At 35.5% G+C, this 13,630-nt stretch overlaps 1 protein-coding gene across 3 annotated transcripts in view; it reads right to left on the bottom strand.

The window, feature by feature from the left end:
• PRKN (parkin RBR E3 ubiquitin protein ligase) overlaps positions 1–13,630 on the bottom strand; it is a 682,323-nt gene that overhangs the window by 462,100 nt on the left and 206,593 nt on the right. For all 3 annotated transcript variants that reach the window (XM_086877979.1, XM_086877978.1, XM_086877980.1), the window contains one exon: positions 3,671–3,908. In XM_086877979.1, the coding sequence (XP_086734105.1) occupies positions 3,671–3,908 (238 nt within the window). The remainder of the gene's footprint in view (positions 1–3,670; positions 3,909–13,630) is intronic.

The raw sequence follows: 13,630 nt of genomic DNA, 5'->3' as shown, positions 1-13,630 counted from the left end.
AAAACATTCAGGTCAGCTTACAGAAAACAGATTCTGTTGAGCTAGCTCTATTTTTTTCATATTACAAATTTGCTTGACAACAGTCTTAATTTTAGAAGGGGAGGGAATGTGATTTTGCATTCTGACTTCCTGCCTAGCACTATCCATACTACTTCTAGGTTTAAGTTCTATCTTCATTTTTCAGAAAAATGTTTTATTTTTTTTTTTTAAATGGACAAATATGGAGAATTCTTGTAAGATACAATAACTTGGTAGTTGATTTCCTGGCACGTTAAAACCCATGTGGGGTATTTGTATTTGCTGGCTTGCACTTTCGAGACAATGAGAGCTAAAATACTAAGATAGCTGGTAAGATCTAATATTCCCACATTACCAAATTTCCAACCCACAGATGCCTAAACAAATATAAACCAATCATGATGTGTACTTTTATAGGATTCTCATTACTCTTCTCCTGAACCCTCTAACAGTTTAGACTTCAAAACAGTGTGCTATACTAGTTTTAGTCATGCAAGTGTCAAAAGCAGAGAAAAAAACATATTGCCCCTCCATTCTGTTTTCTGTTTATACTTCCAAATATTCTCTTGGCTTTCTGGAATCTGAAATCATGATGCATTCTCTTGTTCAGCAGATGAGTCATACAAGCCCTTATGTCTTACCGATTCATTGGTTTTCAGGTAGAAATCAGAGAATCATGGAATTGTTAAGGTTAGAAAAGACCTCTAAGGTCAGCAAGTCCAACCATTATCTCTTCATCTTATACATGTATCTGCTGACATGCAATCATTATGGATCACAGTTTCATTTACTTACATTGTGTTTAATAAAGCACTTTGTTCCAGATATTGCACAGACGCAAATTAGGAGGGGATGAGGTATGATGAAAGTCCTGTGCTGAGATTTTTTATTTATGCACCAGAAGTCGCACAATGTTTTCAGAACAAAGAAACAACAAGAAAAACTAAAAAAAACCCCCCAAAAAAACAACAAAGCAAAACCAAAAAAACTGAGGAGAAAAGGCATTTCTGCTACTTTTGTCTGCAAAGACAGGAAACCGGGAATTCTTTGATGAGAAGATTATTTGGATCCATTTTTGTATTTTTTTTCAGCTTGTTAATGACTTTCAAACTTCTGAATTTCTCACAGAGAAACACACTGTTGTCTAAAAAAAACAGTGCAAGTAAGATGCATCTCCAGACCAGTCAGAAGTCGGTTTCATTACTCACACAGGAGTGGGGGTGAGCTGGGAGAAGGATGTCCTGTTACACGCTTCTGCAAGAAGCAAATGATACCCTTGGTGGAGACACACTGCCAGGCCATAAGGGTTTTTGTCTCATCAAGTGCAGCAGTTCATACTACCTAAGTATATTGCTTTTATAGTAGCAGTACAGCATAACAAGAGCTGGCCTCTCCCCAGGTTTATCTGGTAAAATTTTACATTTTGGCCTCTAAGCATTCACTTCAAAAATATTATTTTTGCAGTCAAATTCTGCAACAGCTTCTGGGAGGAGCTCTTGTGACGTGAAAATTACCACAAACCTTTTTCCTCCGAATTCAAAGGAGAGCAAATAAAACAAAATCAGGGCAGGAACATGGGGTCAGCATAACAAATAAAAATAACTTAGGCTTCAGAAAGACTTGAAGTCACAGTGTTTACTGCTGCAATTACGGAATAGCTGTGTAGCATGTCAGAGTAAATAATATTAATTTAATCAATTTATTAAACCTTTGCCTCTAAATTGTATATTTAAATTTGTCATCTACACACAGAAAAATAAAGGTTATTCTTCACTCACCTGTCTAGGTTGCTACTGTAGACTGATCATTGCAATCATTCATCTCCAAAGACCACAGCTTGGTAAGTGTAAATTCAGCTACCAGCCATGGTACCTGCTTTCTTCAGCCACTCATTCCCACTAATATTTGTCATTTCATTTATGCCAAAGGAATTCCTAGCTGCACAGTAAAGTTTACTACAAAATTGATCTTTGGAATATTTTTTTTTTTATAAGTGACTGCAAATTCACAACAAAAAATATCGCTCCCCATATTGAACAAAGGGGTGGAGCTGAACAGAAAAAAAGGACAAGTTTTAGTAGTTAGAATCAAAACAAGGAAAGAAGTTAAGGTGCCTTTAAAAAGTACTTATTATTTACATCTTTCCACAAAGAACAATCAGTCATTAGAGTGGCTCTTCTTTTTTTCTTTTTCTTCTTATGATAAAAAGCCTTTTTAACTTAATCACAGAAAGAACTAGCCCAGGTATTTGATCAATACATTTTGTCCTCATGTATTCTGCCATGAAAATATTTGATACAACAGATGACACCTATCAGTTTGTTCTTGGCTTCACAGAGTTTGTAGTCTATGGAAAAACATGTTAAATGACCTATTTTAAAAGTCCTTACACATGTATAAACTAACCTGTAATGCCAAGCACAGCTATTAAATCCCTTTACATATCGTGTACAGTAATGAAAAAGTAAATATGTGGTAATGTTTAAAAGCTCACACTTTTGCCTTGCTTCGGAGAGTAAGCCCAGGTTGAATCCCTGTCCCCAGTTTACCAGGTTTAAATCAGCATGCTCTCCTCTTATCTCATTACTCATTCAGATTGGGAGATGTGGATCATTAAGCTGGGTACTAATTTGCTCCTAAACTGCACTCATTCATCATTAGTTGGCAGTGAGAGGTTGACCAAGTCAGTTGTGGAATACTTCTATGACCCTCCCATGGATTGTATATTTTCTGCATGAGCTACTTAATAAATTCTTTAGAAGTTATTTTAACAGTTTTAGTAGCCATGTTGTTAAGCAAGATGATTTCTGTTGCCAGGGCAGTTACAGAGTATCTCTTGTCATATTCACAATTTATCTTCTGTACTCTGGATATGTATGTTTGCTATTACCTTCTGTACTGTGCAAAAAGAGTATTTGCGTACTGCTCTCTATAAAAAGACATCTCTAATGGACTAGTATGATAAATCACAACTGAATCTGGTATTGCACAGAATGATGTGTCCTCACTGGGGCAACACAGTGTCAGTAAGATCATTTTGCAGTAACTTGCGCCTCACATTATTTTTCACAATGAAGATACTCTTAATAATCATTTGGTGGATGAAGAAGTACAAATGTCCATAGTGTGAATCATCACCATCATGTATTATGCAAGCAAACCTTCAAAAAGCACTAAGCAATTGTAAATATTTTTTTATAAATTTTATGGGTGTGAAAGCATCGCAACAGATTAAACACATTTGCAAGGCATAAGGTGCCCAACATTCTAGTTAAGAAAACTTCTATAATGGAAATTTTAGAGAGTATAAGTAGAAATTTTAGAGAGTAGAGACTATATTTTGCCTTCTCATAGACCTCTGGGGATTTTGCCATCTTATAATAATTTAGAAAAATATGAGCATAATACAAGTTAGAGATAGGAGTAACACAAGAAATCACTAATTTTATCCACAAAGCAAAATTATTTTGCTAGAAGACACATCAGATGCTTATCACATTAATATTGTTGTATTTTTTGTTTAATAAATCAAATAAACCATATATTTGGGGGGCTTTTTCCCTGTGGTATGGAACCAGAACCGTTTACCCCAAGAAAGAAAAAGACACATGTTTAGAAATGTATATTGAAATGTACTAAGTCACTGAATTACCTGATTTTTCAGAGGGAAGTGAAACACTGTTTTTTCCAGGATCCAGAATAACTGCCAACCCTGCAGAGACTGAAGGGAGGATGCTTGTACTGAGATCTATGCGAGTTAAACTCTCAGGTTCCCTTTTCAAGGCTTTTAGAACACCTCCAACACAGCTTTCTTCTGTCTTCTCCTTGCTATGACTGTTCTGTGGATTCTGAACAATATGAACAATGCTCTGCTGGGCCAGGTCACAGTTCTGCAACACAAAATCAAAATAGCTATAAATAATTAATTTTTGTAACATAATGGACAAAATCCCTCTATCTCAAATTTGTTATTTGTTAAACAATTTTGTGGAGAATTTCAGTGTGCAGTAATGGAGTTTAAAGCAAAGTGACAAGTGTAAATTGCTGGAATTAGGATTACTTCCATTGCCAAAAGGGTCACAACACTTACAAGAGCTAAACGTTTAACAAAGAAAGAGTGGACCGGAGCCAGCAGCTCTAAATAAGTCAGGTTTATTGGCACAAAGTAAAAGATCTCCAGAGGGAGCACTACTAAATCAAGCACTAAGAATATTCAACACTTAAGAGGCACTTGCACAGATAATGCTGAAACACACACTTCATGTAGCAATTTTGGGTCAAACTTGATGATCACCGAGAGTTCATGAACAAGTTACTCCAAAACATTTTTATAATCAGAAATAGGAAAGATGATGCTACTGATGAAGTGTGATACTTATTTCTTCTCCATAACGTAATTTTCACTCTAAATCTGGTTTTAGATGTAGACTCAGCATGAGTTTCCCATTCTTTCCAAAAATTACATTTAACTGCTGACTTCAGATTTAGAGAAAGCCTGTGGAAGATCTCATGAGTGTTGTAGTCTTTCATGATAAAACAAAAGAACTGCTAGTCATTTTAGCCCCAAATGAGACCATTTTCTTTTCTCACATATACAGAAGCTTCTCCTCCTTTTCAGTTGTCTTCAAAGGTGATCCTTAGATCCAAATTTCCAGATTTTGTGTCTTAGAAAATATCTGGGTAAATAAGGATCTCATGAAAGGTTCGTATATGATAAATCATCATGTCTTTCACAACTTTTTCATCATTTTCACAATACAGAACAGAAAATCAAAATATTATGTCAGAACTAGAAATTAAAGAGATTTTAAAAGACCTTTCATTAATGAAGGTCCTTCAAGAAAGATTTGTATTGATCTTTCCACAACACTCCTTGCAGGAAAAATTGTTCTTTATTCAGTGATACCTTCTGGAGACTCACACCTAATTCTCCAGTGTCATGAATGAACATAAACATCAGCCTACACAGAAAGTAGGTAGTCTGGCAAAAAAATTAATTTTCTAACTCTCTGCAGCATCATTAGGTCAGCCATCTCTGTTGTGAAAAGACAGACTATTGAATCCATTTGAGAGATTCTGAAGAAGAGTTTTGAAGCATTTGTCTCTGTATCCACACGATATTTAAAAACTGAAATTTGTATATGCAACTACCACACACACTTTTAATTGTAAAAGATTGCTTTATAGATATTTCAGTGCTCTTTACACCCTCATTCTCCCACACTCTCTTCTACCACTTCTATTCTGGTCTCCTTTCTGTTGAGTAGTTTTCCCTCATTCTCTTTTATTATTTTTCAGTACCTCTCCCTCCACACCTTCTTTCTTATGCAATAAAGTTTAAGGTACAAAAATCTGGCTTTTGTTTTGTTTTAATTGAATTTTTAATAACACACTCTCTCCTTAGTGAAGCAGTAATCAGCCAGCAGAGATTTGTCAGAGCAAGGACACTGCAGTCTTAATATTCAATCCAAGCCATTATTAGATTTCAACCTTAGAACATTATGTTGACATTAAAGGTCTCTTTTTTTTTTTTTTTGGTACAACTTGTTGCCCATAGCATTTTAACAAGATTCCCTTAAATAGCTCAATAATTCCATTCATTAACACAATATACAAAACGTCTGTCACTCTAAAACTTCTCCCACTAAGAATACTGCACAACATTAAAGAATTTAATAATCTAAAATAAATTAATAATGGAATTAATAACTAGGCAAATTAGTAGCTCAAAAGTGATTTGCTCCATTACAGTGAGAGTTTAAAAAGAGAAATAGGTATGTATGCAAAAACTCACAACCTTGGAAACCCCTAATAAACTGCCAATCAGTCATACTCTGTTTTAATGATCACTTCTTCTGGCAGGTTTTCTTGGTTAAGTAGATGCTGTTCTGCCTTTCATTTTTTTCTCAATATTTGCTGTTCTTCTCAGCTGGTTGTTTTGGGTTTTTTTTATTTTTTAAAGCTTGCATCAGTTCCTGATTCAGCTCACTGCCTGATGCTGTGCTACAATCACACTGAGGGGACTATGCATATGAGAGAGTAAAAGGGATGGAAAGAGCTACTTAAAAAAGCCAAAATTCCCCCACAATTCCACCACAAACTTTTTCAACCATTCCTGCTTGATCTTCACTGCTGTGCATGTATATGTATATGTATATGTATATGTATATGTATATGTATATGTATATGTATATGTATATGTATATGTATATGAATATGTATATGTATATGCCTGGGTATATCAGTTAAGTATAAAAGTACTGGTCCTTCTCAGGTTCCTTTTGCAAGCTGGAGGCTTTGTGGTCAGCTTAGAAACAGTGGAAGGGCTGACAAAAAAGAACTCCATCTTACCTACTATTCTCTCTTCAGCAACATCAAGAACTACATCAGAAAAAGATGTAAAATTTGTACTTTAGGCAATTCTATAGATTGCCTGTGCTGGTTAGATCACGGTGCTAATAAGACCAAGGTTGTGGGTTTGATCCCTGCATGGGCCATTCACTTCAGAATTGGACTCAATTATCCTTGTGGGTCTCTTCCAACTCAGGATATTCTGTGATTTTATATATAACCATAGAAAGAGTGGTTTTTGGTATTTCCCTTAATATTTTTTTTTTAAAGGACAGGACATGCCCTACCTTAGCTTTCTTCCATCTCTTTATCTAAAACAAAAACAAGCTTTGACAGATCGAAATCACTACTGATGATGACAGTGTAGATAATAAATAGTCTCAGGAAAACTTAATTAGCAGATCTCAGGATAACTTTCAAAGAAAGCAGGTAGGAGAAAGAAACAACATCCTTTGATTTTTACCCTGTGTAGATTTCATAAGGAAGTCACTGAGCAGAAACAAACATGGAGTCCCAAAGCATCAGTTTTGTAATGTTTTTCTGAGTACATTTGAATTGAATTTGGCATGTGTTTAAAGGAGGAAATCGATCCTCAACCTTTGTAAGAAAAGTGGTAAAACAGTACAAGAAGAAAATAAAAAAGAGTTGTGATCATATGTTAATTGTGGCAAGATCTGTATGGGAATATAACCCAGCATTTCCCAGAATATGGATGATTAATGGTTTATAGCAGATTACACTTCATGGACAATAGATGGGCTAAGTCTGCAGCTTTTTCTTTGCGAAAAGAGGTAGCATTCTAACTATTTCTGTGAGAGTTTAGGTTGTGCCTTAGGTTACTATTGTAAGATACAATTGTTTATGTCAATGTCACTTCTGTTTCCTTCATGTATTTGTTTTATGCCTCAGGAAACATTCTTTTGAGCATATCTATTATTAATGATTCTAGAGATATTGTCTTGTCTTATCTGTTGATTCAAATTAATGCCTGTGTGCCATATTCCAATGGGAAATACTACAAGCATATAAAAAGCAGATTGTGAAGTATCTTCTTGCACTAGAGCAAAGGGAACTGAGAAGATCCAAAAATTATGAAACTCACTAATAAGGACTGTTTCTTTAGAGAAAATGAGTTTTGGCCAACTTGGGAAAATTAATTCATAGCAGAGAAAAATTAAAATGAAAACTTCTTGTCATTTAAGCCTTTTACCTATTTTATTTATTTTTTTCTGAATTCTCAAGTTGAATTTCATAAGGCTGAATCAGCACATTCTGAATGAACAACACAATATCCTTTGGTGTTTAAGTTACTCTGAAATCCTCTTGTTAGGCTCTGGGGAGATCTCACTGCAGCCTTTCAGTACTTGAAGGAGACTTAGGAGAAAAAAAACCAAAAAAAACCCCAAAAAACAGGGACTTTTTACATAGGCAGATAGTGACAAGCCAATGGGGAACACTTTTAAACAAAAAGATTAAATGTCAGGAAGAAATTCTTCACTGAAAGGGTGGTGAGGCATTGGAACATTTTGCCCAGAGAAGCTGTGGATTCCCCATCCCTGGAAGTGTTCAAGGCCAGGCTGGCTGGGGCCACATGAACTAGTGAGTGACATTCCTGTCCACAGTGAGGGGGTGGGAACTAGATAATCTTTATTGTCCCTTCCAACCCAAACCATTCAGTGGTTTTGACAGATTTCTGTTTGATGTCCTCCACACAACATATTTTGATAGTAATACCAATACTGAAAGAAATTTTCTCAATCTAACAAATATAAAGCCCACTAGAGAAGTCATATTTTCTGAAGTGCAATACACTTTATTTTGAAAAGTTTTATTTAAAAGAAACATTAGAGCAGAAAATCATCTGAATCTGAAGCGTTGTATGTGAATATGAAGAAACTTGTGGTGTTTTGTCTTGAAAAGGAATTTGCTAAATTTCCATTTCCAGCTAACCATGAGTTGGGATTTTTAAGGTGTTGAGGTATTTTCTTATTGCATGTCTATCACAAAGTGAAAATCCTCACACTCCATTACCTATGACTGAGTTTGAAATTCCAACGTTTATGTTACCTGGAGACTCACACCTTTACCCATGAATCCCTGGGGCCTATTGTGGATACAATAACAGTGGAATTGTCAAATTGTCTAATTGCTGCCTATTTAAATCAAGCAGATAATAGACTGCCTGATGCCATTCCCAAAGAGATTCACATAAGACCAATGCTCAAGAAAAAGTATTTTCTAGGAATGATCAACAAATCCCAAAAAGTTGGCTTTCCAGATTGGTTTTGTTTGTTTTGTTTTGTTTCTTCTATAAAAATAGCACAACACATCTCTTCAAATCAATAGAACCTCATGTAAAAGTGTAGATGAGACACTGATTTTATTGGGAAAATATTTTTTCATGGATTACGAAGAGAGACATTAAAAATTACTTTCTAAACAGACAAATAACCATATGAAGTTCCCAGAAGAAAGAGAAAAATAAAAGCTCAGGAAGCCTTACTCAACTGTTGCTGTAACCCTTTCACAAGGAAAGAGTCTAGGTTTCAAAAGCAGCAGAAACAGAAAGGAAATCAATTGGAAGAGGAACACTGTTTCATCCCCTGATCACAGTGAATGGCAAAAAGCAAGAAGAGGAAAGCAACACCATGATAATACACTTTATTACATAGGAAGCTAAAGCTGGTATATTAATGAATTTGACAGTAGAGACTACCTAAAATAAGAGATAGAGATATAGAAATAAAGATACAGCAGTAACATTCTGTTGAGCCATGTTAGTTTAAGAAATGGGAAGCAAGACTTGCAAGGCTTAACATCTTTTATTTGATTAGCTAATACAGAAAGAAAAATCAGCTTCTGGGCTCAGAGAATCTTATGCAGGTCATGGCAAGGGGAAACCTGAAAAATTAAACACTGTTAAAATAATGAAGCAAATCAGCACTCTGATCTGATATCACCATCCATTTGTGTGAATACTGACTGCTCAGTGGCAGCAAACTAAAGATTGCTCCACATGGGGCAAGGGAAAAAAGCCAGTGCACCAGCAGGCCTAAATTACACGGACCACTTAGCAGTTAAATTCCAGCAATCAGAAACTACTTTCTCTTTTATGGTGCTATGGAATACATCTATATTTGATTTCAGTTCACCTTTCCAACATTTTCAGAGTTATACATTACTGTTCTAGGTCAGAATTCAGAATATTGTGGGTACTAAACAACACCTAGAAGTAGAAGGAAAAATAGATGCATTATTGAAAGCATCACACATTCAAATAAATGTGATGAAAAGGCAGAAAACTCTTCACATAGTGGAAGAGTTAACTCAGACACATTCAAATTTAGATTCTATTATTTTTTAGCAAAGTGACCAGTTGATATTGAAAAAGATGAAGTAAGTGCATACTGTGTGATTTACTACAGTCACTTCAGCCAATGGTCCCTCTGTGTAGCAAGAAGCCCTGACTAGCATTTACAAAAATAAAATCCCCTGATTTATAGTCAAAGACAATAGTTCATATATTACAAAGGTTCTGCTCTGAATGATACTCTTAAAAGAGAAGTAAAAGACTGAGGATTTTATACTGACTAGTCCCTTAATGAGTTAATAATTTGCTGGAAATGGAAATGTATTCAACTAAGTCAGAAATCCCCCTCTTCCTTCGCTTACAAATCATTTTATGCTTCATTTCCATCTTTTTCACATTATAACACAAAAATTTAATGCTAATTTCTAGCTCAGTGGAGGGAATGCAGAGTTAATGCTCAGTTAGGAACATTTCAGGGTTATTACTTTTTGTAAACAATCTAAGACCTCAGCAATGCTATATACTATTTCTAAATGACATTACTAACACAATGACACCATTAATATGATAACTTTTCTTGAATGTAGCTCTTTTAGCACAAATTCCAAAAAAATATATTAACCCTTATAACAAATAAAAATGTTTTATTGGCAGCACATGAGACAGTTTGCAACATTAAAATACCTGCTTTGATTATAGTTATTCCCTTCAAAACTCTGCATAATGATCTGCAAAAGACACAGAAGGCAGCCAAACTTTTTGGTATTATGTTTGCAAAGCTATTAGTATCTCCACAGTGACATTAAGAACATATAATGCAACACAAAATGGAAGAGAAATAGTCAAATGAACACTACATTCATATAAAACTTTTCTCAGTAAATGAACAACTTTTGTCTTCTTGCAATTTCATATATTTTGCATAAAGAACAACCTACAAACACTCCATTTATTATAATGCCTGTATAGAAAGCAGCAGGACAATGAGAAGCTTATAATGCTACATTAAAAATGAATACAGTTAAGTTCTCATGACCATTTGCTTTCCTCCTAAACAAAGTTGAGTGTGCCTCATTATTATTCCATCTTCCACACTGAACTACCTGATAGAATTTATACTCTCTAAACATGTTATCTCCAGCTGTAAACATAAAAAAAGCAAGCTTATTATTTATCAGGTATGGATTGCATTTTCCAAAGCTCTAATTTCTTCTCAAGCCACACTGAAACAGAACAAGTAACAAGTGTATTCTGTAAAATGCTTGAATGAATTACATTTGGGCACATTTTGGTCTGGGTTAAACAGTAATAAAAGGTACTTGGCTCAGAAAAGGTCTCATAATCAAGCACTGTTCACAGTCTGCAGAGTGCAGCATGGCCTCAGGACTCTGGACTATATGTTATTTGACTAACATAAGATCTCATTTTTATTTCCTCTTCCCCTTAAATTCTTCTTTGAGAAGATTTCTCTCAACAAGGCAGACACTGCCAATCTGCTTACACTTCTGTGTCTTCACTTAAGGCATATAGTAAGTATTAGTGACTATGTGAGGAACAGGCATAAAAGTGGCCTCACACTGACACCTAATAAGTGTCAGGACATTACTGAGACATAAATTCCATTCAAAAAACTGGCGAGTCACTTACTACGCAGAACTCTGAAAATATTTTAAAGACTTCAGTAGTCTTTCATGCTGATGGGGCACTGTGGTGGCAGCTAGTGAGCTGCAGAAAGGAAATTGGAGAATTCCCTTTTCAAAGATCTCTAAAAGAATTCCTATGTGTTGTAAATACTTCACTGCAGAAAGCAAATTTTTCCTGTGAATTTATTGTCTACCGCATCAAAAGTTTAATAGCTATAAATATTTATTTCAATTACTTCAACTAGTCATTTCACAGATGCCTTTTTCATGCTTTATGGCCAGCACCTGGTATACATCCCAACCAAGGAACACTTAGGTCTTCTACTTGTCCCAGTTCATGCATCTATATATCAGTTTGAGCAGCTGCAGTGAGAACAGCTGTAAATAAAGCCTAGTGAGCACCCTATGTGGCCCTACTTGGTAACTTCTTAGTATGAACACAGACAAGAGATCAAATATTTTCCAGATTTTATCTGATTTTACCTGAAGACTTGCTTTTATACTAGCAGTTTCTATGAAAGGTGAAAATGGTCTTAGATTTGATTTTTGGGCTGTGCCTACCAAAATATCCCAGCAGGATAATGCTGGAAAATCTATGCAGTGCTCTATTGTGCAGCACGCCTACATATCCAGCTGGGCTTTACTTTAGGGCTAGTTTGCCACACATACATTTAGGTATGTTACAAAAGACACAGTTTATAGATTATTCCCAATCCCTAATGGGGGACCTGTGCCATATCAGAAAATACTCTTACAATAAATTAATCCCTGTGACCACTATATATGGGCATCATTTGTCACCTCATTTATTCCCACCCCTTAAGAAATCATGCCAAATTTTGAAAGAGAGAATACTCACATTGTATTTTGACCTGGCAGGCAGCTAAACATCCCATAGCCACTCCCTCAATTCTCTACACAGAACCTACCCCTCATTGGGATGGGGGGGAGGGGGATTGTGAAAAAATGTAAAACCTGTGAGCTGAGATAGTTTACTAGGACAGAAAAGGGAGAAACCCCAATAATAAGGAATCAAGTATATACAACACAATCATTTGCCACCCACTAATGCATGCAGCTCAGTTCCTGAGCAGCAGCCCTTGGCCAGCTTTCCCCCTTGTTTATATTCTGATGGATATAAGAGGCCATACAGTGTGGGACATCCCTCTGGTGAGCTGAGGTCAGATTTTGTGGCTGTGCCTCCTCACAACTACTTCTGCCCCTGCAGCCTGCTCCCTGCTGCGGTGGGGTGAGGAGCTGAAAAGCCCTTGACTCTGTGTAAACACTGCTTAGCAAGAACTAAAATGTCAGCGTGTTAACAACATTATTCTCATCCTAAAACCAAAACACGGCACTGCACCAGCTACTGGGAAGAAAATTAACTCTATCCCAGCCAAAATCATAATTACACACTAATACAAACAAGGCAAATGCTATGAAGATATAATAGAAATAATTAAAATCTGATATTCAAATTATAAGATGCTTTTTGTATCTCTAAATAATCGGTGATTTTTTTTTAAAAATCTAGCATAAATGGAAAACATGACAATAAATGAATCCAGACTGATTCTGCTGAATAACCAACATACATATTATACATAGCATTATAAAAGGGAGGTGAGAAGACCTTGTTGAGTAATGGATGAAAGAAGTTTTTGAACATCACAACAAAAGAATTATGACCCGTTAAAAAGATTTAAAAAAACCTTAAATTAAATTAAACTTAATTTAAGAGTGCATTTTTACCCATCCCTGGGAAAAAAAATGTTCAATTTTCCCATGAGGGAATTCAATTCTAATACAGACATCTTCAATGATACAGCATCAAGCTATGATAGACAGCTTCAGTATTCTGATTTAGTTAGAAATACATAGATTATTAATACAAACAGGTTTCTGAAAATTATTTTGGAGATTTTTGTATCACAACATTCTCCAGCATATTCAGTTTACAACATATCATATTCTTTCCATAGGCATATCACATGTAAGTCCAAACTCTTGGCTTAAAAAATCTGGAATGTTAAGATCTTTCCATGTGGATGAGAAATTGTGTAATTTTGATTCAGATCCAGATACAGATTCTGAAAGCACATGCAGGAAGAATGTCTATGAGCAGTCATGGAGAAGGAAAAACTGCTGTAAAATTGAGAAGTTTCAAGGTTTCAAAAATTTTAAGTTTTACTGAGATGGAGATTTCTCCAAGTCTGTCAGGTTTGTCTGACAAACAAGCAAGTAAGCAACCTAATTTTCACTAACAAGTACTGCAGACCAAAAGAAGCAGCTCTTCACAGCAAAATCGTTT

The sequence above is a fragment of the Cyanistes caeruleus genome, chromosome 2 (assembly GCF_971803275.1).
Source record: "Cyanistes caeruleus chromosome 2, bCyaCae1.hap1.1, whole genome shotgun sequence".
Taxonomy (NCBI): Eukaryota; Metazoa; Chordata; class Aves; order Passeriformes; family Paridae; genus Cyanistes; species Cyanistes caeruleus.
Note: the sequence above shows the minus strand (reverse complement) of the source record. Positions and strands in the feature narration are given on the sequence as shown.